At 36.3% G+C, this 13557-nt stretch overlaps 2 protein-coding genes across 2 annotated transcripts in view; one reads left to right on the top strand and one right to left on the bottom strand.

The window, feature by feature from the left end:
* The first annotated feature begins 1082 nt into the window (after positions 1–1082).
* LOC110381940 (uncharacterized) lies at positions 1083–1997 on the top strand. The gene has a single exon (XM_049848465.2). It carries the CDS (start codon positions 1083–1085, stop codon positions 1995–1997), a length of 915 nt encoding a protein of 304 aa, XP_049704422.2.
* A 450-nt stretch (positions 1998–2447) lies between these two features.
* Positions 2448–13557, bottom strand: part of LOC110381943 (cell growth regulator with RING finger domain protein 1) — a 45348-nt gene continuing 34238 nt past the window's right edge. Inside the window, exons 4-8 of the mRNA XM_064039747.1 lie at positions 10879–11023; positions 10096–10203; positions 6754–6901; positions 4557–4703; positions 2448–3922 (exon numbers count right to left, since the gene is read on the bottom strand). Of these exons, the coding sequence (XP_063895817.1) occupies positions 4561–4703; positions 6754–6901; positions 10096–10203; positions 10879–11023 (544 nt within the window). The 3' untranslated portion in view covers positions 2448–3922; positions 4557–4560. The remainder of the gene's footprint in view (positions 3923–4556; positions 4704–6753; positions 6902–10095; positions 10204–10878; positions 11024–13557) is intronic.

Genomic DNA, 13557 nt, shown 5'->3' with positions numbered 1-13557 from the left:
ATTGATTACCCCGCATTCTATTTAAAGTTTTTCAAATCCCCGCTCCCACATTTCTTCATTTTTTTTTCTCTCTCTGTGTAATGTCGGGTGTAAGTTTACTACGTACGAAAAAAAAACCTTTATTTCGGTAATAAAGCATAGTTTAACAAAGTTTAAAGACATTTTTCGAATTTCTTTTTAAAATAGAGCGCGAAAAAAGCTCCTACGTTTTCACTCGCCATGACACTGTCATGGCGCCGAGTTTAACGTCACAATTAGGTAAACAAACGTCAAAAGTGTCAACTCCCGACCAGAGAAGAAAGTTTATTGCATATTTCGTGTGATAATAATGAATTCAAGATGAATTCCAAGGTTTATAAGTGGTGTGCAGTACCTCAGTGTAAAAACACATCAATATCAACACCGAAAAAAGTGTTTGTACATGTCCCCTACAAGAAAACAATAAGACATAAATGGTTAAAACTCGCTCGGCGAAACCCTTACGATCTTGTCACTAATTCGCCGCTATATTTCTGTGAAGACCACTTTGATGTAAGTATATTGTCATGTATTAATAGGTTTTAAAAATAAAATGTTTGTTAAGTGTACTTTTGTTTATAGATTGTAGAATAACAATTTTATTGAGGGTTTGTCTCTGTTTTGGTCTTGGTTATCATTCTTATTACATATCACTTTCATTTTTTCAGTTGCCAAATGATATGATAAATTATATGGAATATCATGTAATGGGGTCCGTGTCACAAGTTCGTATGAAACCGGGATGTATGCCCAAAACGTTTACTTGCCAACCAGACTGGAAGCCAGGGATATCGGACACAACGGAGCGACCTTATATAGCTAAGAAACGAAAAATTATGATCCTTGAAGAGGCTGAAAAGAAACTCGAAGAAAAAAGTATAGTTATAGAGGAATCAAGTCTTGAAGAAAGTGTTAATAGTAAGCCATCGAGTCCAAATGCTAACGTATTATGTAAAATAGCCAAAATAGAACAATTAGACAGTGAAACTTTTTCTACTCCCTCTGAAAGTTTTACAGAAACATCAGTAACAGTTAAAATAGAGAGAGTAAATGATCCGTTTGAAATGGAGCCTACACCTGACTGTAGCAATAGATGCAAGGATGATAGCAATATAGAAGATTTAAATTCTTTAGAGTGCACTTTGAAGACAATTAAAAACAGTCCTTGTTACTATATTGGCATACCCTCAAATTGTTATAATTTAGTTAGTTTGATTCAAGAACGGACAAACATACCTTTTAACCATATCTTACTATGTCTAAAAAAGATTAGGTTAAATAATTCATTCCATGAACTAGCTGATTACTTTGGCATTGATAGAACTGATGCTAGCAAAATATTTTTGAAAAATGTACCTATTATAGCCACTGTAATGCGTCCTTTCATTGCAACATTAAGTAAGGAAATTATTGAAAATCAATTACCTATTGCTTTTAGACATAGATTCAATAAGGTGACTTGTATAATAGACTGTTTGGAGATTGAAGTAGAAATACCCTCAAAGACCCTAAATAAAGCATTTTGCTGGTGTGAAAATAAGAAAGCCCACACTATTAAATACCTCATATCTTATACCCCTAATGGCTTGATACATTATGTTTCAAGTGGTTATGGTGGCCGAACAACAGATATAAGCATTGTTGAAAGTTCAGAATTTTCAAAATGTTTGCAACCCAATATGTGGGTAATGGCAGATAGAGGGTTTAAGCATATAGATGTTTATTTACAAAAAATGGGTGTGCTATTAGTACGGCCTCCAAATATTGAATTTGGAGCTGAGTTAAGTAAATCTGTAGCCAAAGAAAATAAACAAATAGCAAGCATAAGAATTTATGTTGAGCGGGTGATAGGACGATTACGTGAATTCAACATGTTAAAACCACATGCCTGTCTTGATTCAAGTTTGGTTAAAGTTCTTGATGATGTTGTAACTATAGCTTGTGCTTTGATTAATATACAAGATTCACTTATTCAATAAAACACACATAAAATTTCTGCATGTTTTTATTCTATACTGTTAATAAGTGACCGATACTTGAACACGATTCGTGTTGAAGTCGAATGGAGTCTTAAACTACCATAAAAATCGATCCAAATGCGTACTACACTGAGTAAAGTATTTACCTAATTGTGACGTCATGCGCTATGATTGGTGTTTCAGCCAAAATGGGCGATTGCAATATTTTAGTTGATTAAGAATCTTATTAAGTGAACCCAAATCAGTGTTTTAAATCCTATTAATATGTAGTTTTCCCTAAATATTATTAAATCTTCGGTTATTGTCTACTGTCGTTACGTCTGTTGGAAAGTCGGTAAAAATTACTGGGGAAAGTTTCTTTTTTATTTGTTTTACCAGGACATTTTCCAGGCTTGAAATTATGTATCAATATTTATCGATGCGCTCAAGTATCAAAATCAAACACAAATATCATGTAAATTATATTTATTGTAACTCAAATGAGATCTACATTAGGGTATCTGGAAGACTACATAGGACTAAAATATTAAATCTACACTACACATGTACCATAGAAAAATATTTTAGATACTTATCATTTTTATTCACAATTTATGTTACATTTTCTAGTACATGTATGATAATCTAAGTTCCAGTGAATTCTGAATCTTCATAAATAAGTAATTATGATAGAAAAGCTAGTTTAACTAATAAAGACTCGATAGCGGAGGTCTGACTTCTCTATGCTCATAATTGATCCATAGTCTATAGTTATAGCTAGGCGCAATATTTAGTTAACTCATTTAGTAAACTTTCTGGGCACAATTATGTTCATAAGAGCGAGCCTCCTCGATAGTTACATTTATTTCAACCCTTTGAAAGTCGACAGGCTTTCAATAATTGAAATAATTTTGACTACAAAATTGAACTTAAACAAATAAGGTATATTTTTTTCACAATATATAACAGCCATCTTATATCTTACAAATTTTAAATAATTTATGTGCATATACATATATTTGTCTGTAATATTTATAATTTAGGCTAAAAGTCGACATCCAAAGGGTTACCGTCGACACAACAAATTATAAAGTAAATCCTAAAGTATATGTACATATTACAGCAAATTTACAAAGCATCTTTATCACAGTTTTCCATAATTCTCATCCACTCTTACATACAAACATACATACATAGTCGCCTGAACATTGACTCGATGACTTGGGAGTTTTACCCACTTCATAGCGAAGAATAGACTGTCAGGTCAGTCAATTCTTCTAATATCTTCAGAGCTGAAAAGCCTCATAAGACATAGAATTTCGCCTCAAAACAGTCACTTGTAGTGCGAAACATATTTATCACTTGTTCTATAAGTTCAGTTATTCTCCTGTACTCTTACCTTTTTTAATTTGACATTTCTTAAGTCTAACCAAAACATATGACAATTTTTATCCCGCTTGTAATACAATGATACAAAACATGGATTAGATATACAGCGACTAAGAGACGATATAAGTTTACATAAAACAGAACGTATTTTCGGACATTAAACAATAAAACAAAGTGGTAACACTTAATTTAATCACCTTAATGAGTAAAAATTTTCTGTTAAAAATGAAAAGTATAACCCTATGTAGCTTCATTTCTCTTCATCTCATTTTGTAATTAACAGTCATTTTAAAAATGGCAACATTTTTGACATTAATTTAAGTGTTACCACTTTATTAATTCACAATTTCCATATCACACATGAAAATTCACATTAAAATTAAATTAAAAGTTCACAATGTCACATTCACTTTGAAAATATGTGTTTTTACGTATTTTCTTTAGTTTGTTTTACTTATATTTTTGTCGTCAGTCGGTAGTTCTAATATCACACTGTCGTTTAGTGGCAAGTCTGATATTGTTACTGTTCTTGCACGTCCTAATGTCATTGTTGCAACCTGTGAAAGGGAATATACATTATTGTAAGGAAAAAACTATTTCGTATAGATGGACCAGGAAAGTTATGCAGTTGTGGTTTTTCCTCTCAATGAGAGAGCTGTACATAGATTTAATTTCCTAACAAGACCGAATGTCAAAGTTTGCTCAATTGTGGAATTCTAATGAGGGCTGATACAAGGTAACAGCCCGTGACGCTGGCTTTACGTGGGGTGCAACACCACCCAGCCTTTTCTCAACAATGTTGGGGTCGGCTTCCAGTCTAACCGCATACAGCTGAGTACCGGTGCTATTACCCCACATACGGTACTCAGCTCAGTATATCTTAGAGACACCAATTACTGTGTTTCGGATGGCACGTTAAACTGTAGGCCCCGGCTGTCATTGAACATCCTTGGCAGTCGTTACGGGTAGTCAGAAGCCAGTAAATACCTAACCTAACCAAGGGTATAATGAGGTATTGGTTTGCACGGGTAACTGGGTTGAGAAGGTCAGATAGGCAGTCGCTTCTTGTAAAGCACTGGTGCTCAGCTACATCCGGTTAGACTGGAAGCCGACCCCAACATAGCTCATACTCAGCTCAGAATAGGTCTTAGACATTTTTATAGGTCTACATATAACATGGCAACACTTGACCTGGCTAGTGGTAGTGGAACAGGTTGAAGAGGCGCCGGTTGAAGAAGCGCTGCTGCTTCAGCTCGGACAGGTCGCGCTCGTCATCGTTGCGGATGCAGAAGTAGCTGGTGATCACGCTGCGGCAGATCGGACACTTGTCTAGTTTCGCTGGAAATAGAGAAAAAGTAAGTTAGTTTCATGTTTGTGGAGGGACAAGATGAAAACATCACGCCCTGGTATTTTCATATCACAAATTACAAAAAAACTCCATATCACAACAGAACGAAAATCTCTATTGCGAGGACGTCCATAACTATCCCTTCAACATTGTTCTATTTATTTGACGAAATATGAACACCTATCAAGTCTTTGGACTTTGAACGTCGGTCGTCGGTCTAAGTTCAAACTCCAACCCCAAAAACATCTACAAAGTCAGAATATTTTCCTCTACGATCACGGTGATATAATCGAAAACGATGATATAATCCTGACACACGTAGATCCACCAAAAGGCTGACCTTAAGGAGCCCGAGCTCCTCAAGGCGCCGATAACATTGAGCCGCATTCGTTCGTATTGACGGCAGAAACACTCCGAATAGATATTAGTAAGCCATCGGAATTGTAAGTGCTAGGATTGTGCTGTAGTGGGCGATGCAAGCTGTGCTATAGCTATGGTAAGATATTTTTTAGATTTGTGGTATTAAGCAAAAGTTGTTCCGATATTTTCAGTCCTGAATTTAATTTTCTGCTACGCTCTGAACTCGAGCGAGATGTTACCGAATTAGAATACAAGGTACCTAATCTTTATTCTCTGTAATCGGTATGTAATTAAAAATAATAACTAGTCACCAGATTTGTCAGCAATTAATTTTCCGATTAAACACTAACATTTCCCTATACAAGTCCTATTAAAGCGACAATTAGATTTATTAACACTGTAACCTTAATTAATGACTATCATAAAATACAAACAATAAGCTATAAAATATATCTCTACCATAAGTAGGTGTGTGTCGAAGCTAATGCTTACTCACTAGAGCGTAAATCACTGCCCCGTGACTGGGGTCGACAATAACCTTTATACATATAAACAAATGACTGATTGACAAGAACTTATGTTAAGGGTGCATCTACACAGTGCAAGTAGCTTGCGCTTGTTGAGGCACATGCGCAGGTTACATGCATTTTAAAATCGTGCGGGTCCAGCGACTCGCGCATGTATCAAAAGACAATACCCACCCGCGTGCTCTTGTCACTTGCGCATGTTAACATGCTCCAGCAACATGCACCGTGTAGACGCACCCTTACCTTTATAAAAACAAATGACTGATTGACAATAACCAAGATATTTACATTTACTCGTATGTTTATTATTCCTGGCTTTTGTTATTGCGAGTGTGAAGAGCTAGTCGTGAAAATGGCATTAGAAAAGACGCTAAAGGAATCCTATAATAAACTAAGAAAATCTCACCTAAAAAAATAACTGCAAATCGAGTGGATAATTAACATAGGGAAATAAAAAATATATTAGCTGAATCATTCGGTATACTTACTTCTTAAATCGAAAAAATCATTCGGTATAGTTATTATTCTTAATGGATTCATCGAAACACTAAAATTAATAGCTTTCCGTAATGAAGAAACAAATCAACCATTACTACTCTTAAGTGCATCGCGTGACCCTCAAGCGGGTGTTAAAAATATCATTATGTCTTAATCATTAATTCTATCACACAGCAAATTGATATTTATAACTACCTATTTTCCTACTAGCTCAAACTATTAATGAATAACTAGCTTCTGCCTGCGGTTTCTCTCGTACCCGAGCGAGAAAAAAAAATCGTGTGTCCTTATTATGTTTTTCTTAGGGTGTGTCCATATTTGGCGAATGCGCAGTTCGCGAACATTACTGTTTAAGCCCTGCATGAGTTTGAGCTAAAAAGAAGCACCAAATCATTGCCTTGAATGCACGCGCGCAGTGAGCAAGCGGCTCGCGGCCTGCGCGTGCACCAGGACGCATTCTTATATGTCAACGACTATTGTGTAATTTTTGTTGGCGGGATAACATAAGATGCGCTCTGCCGCTGTGGGTGCAGCGTGAGGGAGTGTCAGACTCTTACTGACTAAAACCCACCATGTTCCTTCTTAGCCTATTTATATACCAGGGCCGCGGTAACTGTTTGGAACAATACGCCAGGTATAGTATGTGTGTACTCACGCAGACAGTCGGCACAAAGACACGCGTGCCGGCAGGGCAGCAGCGCTCGCGACAGCGGGTGCGCGGCGCACACGCAGCACAGCGCGTCGGCCGCGTGCGCCGCGCCGTACTCCGCCGCGCCGCCGCACTCGCCGCTCACGTATAGTTGCTGGAACAATAACGCAGAATATTGTACTACATGATCCAATTAGTACTTTACAAGGTAGGAAGGAAGGCCCTTTGCTGATCACTACTTCCAGCTATGACCCAAGTGCACACGGCCTAGCTCTGGCTACTTCTGACAACCCCGAAATCAAACCGCAGTAGCTCGTGCCAACGTCTCGCCAAGTGAGTTAGGTACCAAGCATTTCTTGACTACTTGGATGCATAGCAAGCGGCATTGCCATGGAGTCCGAATGAGGAAGAATACTTCCGCAGACTTCCACATAATACACATCACACATGAGATTTGAAGCCTTTTCCCAGCGGTAGAATAATAATTGGGGCTCCTGATGATGAAGATTTGCAAATGCCGCGAATATTAAGATGTATTGTTAACTATTTTTTGTAAATTAATTAATCATCAAAGAGAACAATTACAAATTACGTAACATAGCAGTCTTATCTAAAGATCATCAACCCTATCGCAAGGACATTTAAAAAAATAGCAAACAAAGAAGCAAAACGAACACTTTAAAGAAAAGTTCACACCGACCAAGGCAAGATAGTCATACAACCAACATATAAACAAACAAATGTATTCTCAGTAAACAATAATATTTGCATATAAGACTTGTCGCTTAATGTTTCACAACACGTAGTAGGTACTCCAACACGTTTGAGTATTAATCACTGTATCAATATCTGAGGGTTTTGTAAATAAACTTATTCGCAGCATACACGTGTTAATTAATTGTTTTATTGATGTCAAATCAATGACAGAAAGTTTATTAACCGATTAAGGAAGAGTCCAAAAGTTAATGTTGGTTGAGGGCCTGTGTATACCACGTTTTTTATACGGGCCGTCGCCGTTGACGTCTGGTCATAGGGACTCGCGCACAAGTGGGAGTGCAGTATCCTGTGCATAGGCCCTAAAACCGAATATTGATATAGGTTTGGGGACTGATTCTGCTAATGTAGCAATAGCAGCTTTTAACCCTATCGGGCATTCTGCTATTAATATAAGACCGATCGTATGCTAATGACATTTCATTGGTTTGGTATTAGTCTGCCATTTGGTCTATAGGGTAGTCTGCTCTAGGCACAATCTTCAAACTTCAAACTTCAAATATTTATTGCAATCATGAGTGTTACAAGGTGTTATAAAATGTAGAGGTACATACATGATACCCTGTTAGGGCGCAGCAATTTTAATATACAATTACTTACAAACTATTTAGTTAATCTTATATATTTAGGCACAACTTATATATTTACTTATATATATTATTATATTCATATATACCTTTATTATTATACTATCATTATATTTATACTACCTCTATTTACTCTAACATATTATATTTAAATTGTTTTATATTGCACACTATCTTACTGTTTAGTTCTGTCCTCGAAAAACTCTTTTAAACTGTAATAACATTTTCGGATTAAGTATTTTTTTAATTTATTCTTAAATATATTAAAACTGGAGGTTTCTTTTAATTGTTTTGGTATTTTGTTATAAATCTTAATACACATTACATAGGGCCCAGAATGAAATATAGATAGATTTGATGTCGGTAGAGCAAGTGAATTTTTACACGCTTTTTTTATTTCTTAGGTTACGAGGTTGTGAGTAATGGTCTTTCTTTGAGGAGAATAAATGAATGTGTTTTTTGACAAATATACAGATTTCAAAAATATACATAGATGTTAATGTAAGTATGCCAAGTTTAATGAAGTGTGGCCTGCAGCTATCCATTCCGTCGATGTTTGCGAGGATTCTAATGCATTTCTTCTGCAGTTTGAATAGGACATCTGCGTTCGTGCTATTACCCCATAGTATTATTCCATACACAAGCCAGGAGTGTGCATATGCATAGTAGGCGACAATTGCTGATTTTAGGTCTGTCGACTTTTTTAATTGGAGTAGAGCATATGTGAACCTAGATAGTCTCCCGCTTATGTTATGGATGTGACATTTCCAATTTAAGTTAGTGTCTATGTGTAAGCCTAATAGTTTAAAAGAGTCAACGCATTCTATTGTTGTGTTATGGTGGGTGTAGTTGATTATTACTGGACGTTTCTGATATGGTTTGAACTGCATAATTTTGGTTTTAGTGAAGTTAACTTCAAGGTTATGGTCTTCAAGCCACGCTACAATTTCAGAAAGGGTTTTATTAATTTTAGGGTTTAATTCTAATTTGTTTTTACACGGAAATATCACTGATATGTCATCAGCAAATAGGATACTTACTGAATCTATGATTTTTGGGAGGTCGTTTATGTATAATAAGAACAGTATACAACCTAGTACACTGCCTTGTGGGATAGAGTTCTTTATATAATTCTTTTTTGATCGGACGTGTGATATTTCACCGGTTTGTGAATTATGGTGTTCAATTTCAACAAATTGTGAGCGAGAGTTGAGATAAGAGGAGAACCAATCATAGGCTACACCTCGGACTCCAATACCTTCCAGTTTATTAAGCAATCAGATTGCAATCGTAAATCATTTGCAGACAATATGATTCATTGTTGAATCACAGATAAGAATAAAAACGTTTATTTAAAAGAAAACATAGCGGAATGTCACATACGCTTCAATCGTAATTGAGTCGTGATTGGATCTCAGTTGGATATAAATCGTATGTCGCTTAAGTAAAATTAGCAGAATCGAGCCCTTGGACTAGCATTTTCCTTACCACCCAATATGCTGCTGGAGACATCCTACTTCTATTTGTTTTTATAAGCTGATCCTCCTCTTCGCTACTTATAAATTACAAATGGGAAATCCAATGACACTTTGTCTTATACTTCCTTAAGATCCCAGTGTCAAAAGTTTAGGCTGTTTGGTGATTACTGGTTTTACCAATGGGGAAAGCCTGTCCTTCAATTGAACTAGACTGTTGTCCAACCTGTATAACATATGGAATGCTAATAAAGAATTTAGTACCTATTGAGTTAAGAGAATGGACGTTAATGTTGTCGGTGTAAAAGCCTTAGTAATTTTACCAATGAGGTAATCCCCCTTTAACTAAACAGTTGCGGTTTTACTCAGTTTCCCCATAGTTTTTTTGCACTTACGACTGAGGTGGAAAAGATCTCTTAGCGATAAGACCGTCCATTATGTCACCTGCTTTAATTAGATCAAAATTGAAAAAGTTGGTGCACCTAATAAAGTATATAATATATCTATCTTACCTTCAAACAGGAGAGGTGTCCATTCGCCTGCTTCAAGTACTGCGCAATGACACCACTGGGCAGCGGACACTGGTCATCCCTTATGTGCACCACACTTATTAACGCCACCTGGACAAAACATTGCAATTTTAAATCAGACTCCTTGTAGGACAAATAATAAATCGGACCGACTTTTTGTAAGACGCTCTGACTAGGATTTTCCGATCAACAGGAGGTGCAGGTGTGCGTTGCACTATATCTATCAGTGGGTCCGAATTTTCTTCTACAAAAAATCGGACACCGATTTTTGAAGTGGGCGGGCAACATAAACTTAGCTACTTTAACTAAAATGTACGAGGAAAATGAACAGTGTTGCCGATTGATACTGTTGCTACATCTATTTTATCTGCTTTTATCAATATCATGAACAGGAAGGAAAAAGATCGAGAAAATTGCCGGTTATTGCCAGTACCTACAGTACTTGTTTGTTTGTACAGAGTATTTCATTTAACTAAATTATAAACATTTACAGCATTTTAGAATTTACATTAATATGTTTACGAGAGGCTCGTGTAAAGAGATGAAAGATGGTATATCCCTCTCAAATCTGGAAAGGAAAGCCAGCAGACGTACTCATCGAAAATAGCCAAAACAGATATAAATTAAATCTTCCCACTAAGCTCTTGGTTAGGAAACAACCCTTCGCGAATATAATTTTGAAGGGAAGGTCCCTTCATAAATTAAGGGCTAAAATCGCCAGACCCTGTTCCTATCATATCTTCACCAACAGACTTCGTCACCCACCGTATCATCAGGTCTCAACTCCCCCGTATCCCGTAGATCTCGTGCCAGGATCACGACGAGAGGGTAGCAGGACCGAGGAGGTGGCCCCAGGTGAAGAGGCTCCTCAGTCGACAGCTTGAGCGCCTTCTCGTCATGTGGGCTGCTTCTGAAATCAAGATTATAAAGGTTAGGTGGCTTTCTTGGTTATTATCACGAACCTACAAACCCACCAGCTCATCTCTTTATAGCCACATTGATAGATTGATAAGTAATAGAGTTGAGCAATGCTTGCCGCGGTAGGTTCGTGGATGGGTTCACCTTGTCACGACGAGTTCCATCGTGCTCGGAAGGTACGTAAGTAAATAGGTGGGTCCCGGCCGTCATTTGAACATCTTTGGCAATATTTCGCATCTATTGGCAATTTACTTTTTGTGCCCATAAAGTTAGTATTTAAAGATGAGGTCTTACGAAACTTAGGTGGTATAATAAGAATTTCTCAATATATTCTGGACATGTTTCATAAAAGCTAGTATTTAAAATAAACGAGAATACAATTGTCATTGGATGGTACTTAGTCTGCAGATGCAGGACACTTAGTAGACATTAACGATAAATAATAATATACCAGCTCAACTCAAACAAAGTCGCTTTAAATGGTAATTTACATAATCTTCGATTCCCTCTATTATCTCGAAGTTCGTCAAACAGTCATTACTATAAGAAAATAATAGCATGTTTTGGTTTTGCAAATGCTGAGCTCACGGCCGTGTCACCAACATTAAAATATTAATAGGTACGACAAAAATATGTTTTTTGCTAAATAAAATTAATGACTTCTCAAGTATGAGAACGAAATAACATGGAGTTTGTGATGTCAAAGGCCAGCTTAATTATCATAACACACCTCATAAGCCTCTACAATGTATTGTCGACAAAAAGGTTGAGTAAGAAACGATTATTATTGTAGTACATATGCAGTATTGATTGTTATTACCTGTGATTGCGTTTTAATAATAGGGAGTAGAAATCACACGTGTCTTATGATACCATCATAAGCTGAATTGGACTTTGTTGAGAACTTTAAGAAACTACATGAGCTGTCAATTAAGTCTTGAAATAATTTAAAAGGCAACACTATCAAACTTTATAGCCAGATAAAGAAGTATGGAAGAAGAAGACATACTGGGTCGACCCAAAACAAATTTGGGATAATTTGCAGGAGGATGATTATGATGAAACGCTTTAAGACCCGCGAGACTCAAGACTTGTATATGAGTATGCTACTATAGTAGTTGTAGGTATTTTTTTACTATTTCCCAGCTAAATGATGCTGAACCGATAAAAAAAATATCCACAAGAAAACCATCACTATTGATCGATAATAAACTAGCTTTAAGACAATAAGATCCAAAAGAAATAAGGAAACTACTTCACAAAGTTGAGAATCGCTTCGAAATCACACAGGAAGTTTATAAGCGATTTCATGGAACCGCATCAAGGATAAGAAAGTCGTTATAGCTCCTAAAGAGCAAGGTCCCAGGATATCAGGGTCTTCCAGGTTAAAAGTTTTATCCTTTAATACACGAAACTTGGAAGTGATATTATTCTTGTGGACGATGAGTCACGTGTAGCGATCGATCAAAATAATGAAACTGGAATTATTTAGATAACTATCTACACTTCTACAGGTGCGTGTCCAAAAACATCAGTCATCATGAAAATATTGGGATTAATTTAATGACAAAGAAGTTATCAAGATATAAAAGAAATACATATCGAGTACAGTCCAGAGGGGTTTACTATTGAATAGGCTTTTGCTGATTAGCTGTCCAATGCAACTCTATCTACAGTTTCTTCAAGCAGTTAAAATTCACATCGAACTTTGAAGTTCAAATTCGCAGAAGTCTAGTACAAGTGTTTTCTATGCTTAAAATAAACTGTTTTCTTTTCGTATTGCCATTTGTTCAATACCCTTCAACGAAAATTAAGCTAGCAAAAATTTGCGACAGAACCAAACATTATAGAAGACTATTTTATCTACACCCAGTATAAATTAATTCCTTTTTCGATTAAACGGTCTGCCGGCAAAAGGTGTTACCTACAGTGGGAACAAAACAGGTGATAGTCTGAACAAATCGCTCAATCAATCCGGTTCATTTGTATTGTCTATTAATTGAGGTCACCTCAGTGATTCTATTCACAGTGGAAAAGTTCTAGTTCTATAAATTGGTATTTTTTGCTCTAATGACGCTCGACTTTTTATCGAAGAGGTAAAAATCTTAGAACTAGGTATCAGTCAAGGTGAGAAAAATATTGATGTTATGATTTAATTTTATATCGAAGTGAACATCTTTAACAATAGTTTCTCCTCAGGTTTTATCCACAGGCTATGTTTTTCTTCTAAGTTTTAAACATCAAATAATTTTAAATGGATTTATAGAAACGTAATACCATTCTATAATTGAGTGAAAACATGGCATAGGATCGCATTTTGAAACGTTACAACTTTCCTTTGAACAATTAGGATATGGTATGGCACTGAATTCTCCAAACAAGGGAGACTTTGTTTTGAAGAATTTCTATTACTTCAAATGATTGCCGATCTCTGAAGTATCAAACGCTGTCATCAGTTTAATATATTCAAGTTAAGCAGTAAGTCATGGCCGCCGGTACAATGACAGATTGACATTCACTCGGACC

The sequence above is a fragment of the Helicoverpa armigera genome, chromosome 20, assembly GCF_030705265.1.
Source record: "Helicoverpa armigera isolate CAAS_96S chromosome 20, ASM3070526v1, whole genome shotgun sequence".
Classification (NCBI taxonomy): Eukaryota; Metazoa; Arthropoda; class Insecta; order Lepidoptera; family Noctuidae; genus Helicoverpa; species Helicoverpa armigera.
The sequence above is the reverse complement of the archived record's forward strand: the minus strand, read 5'-3'. Positions and strand labels throughout refer to the sequence as shown.

Bases quoted from the DNA above. Each gene is read 5' to 3' on its own strand.
- LOC110381940 (XM_049848465.2), top strand. From the start codon at position 1,083: ATGGAGCCTACACCTGACTGTAGCAATAGATGCAAGGATGATAGCAAT.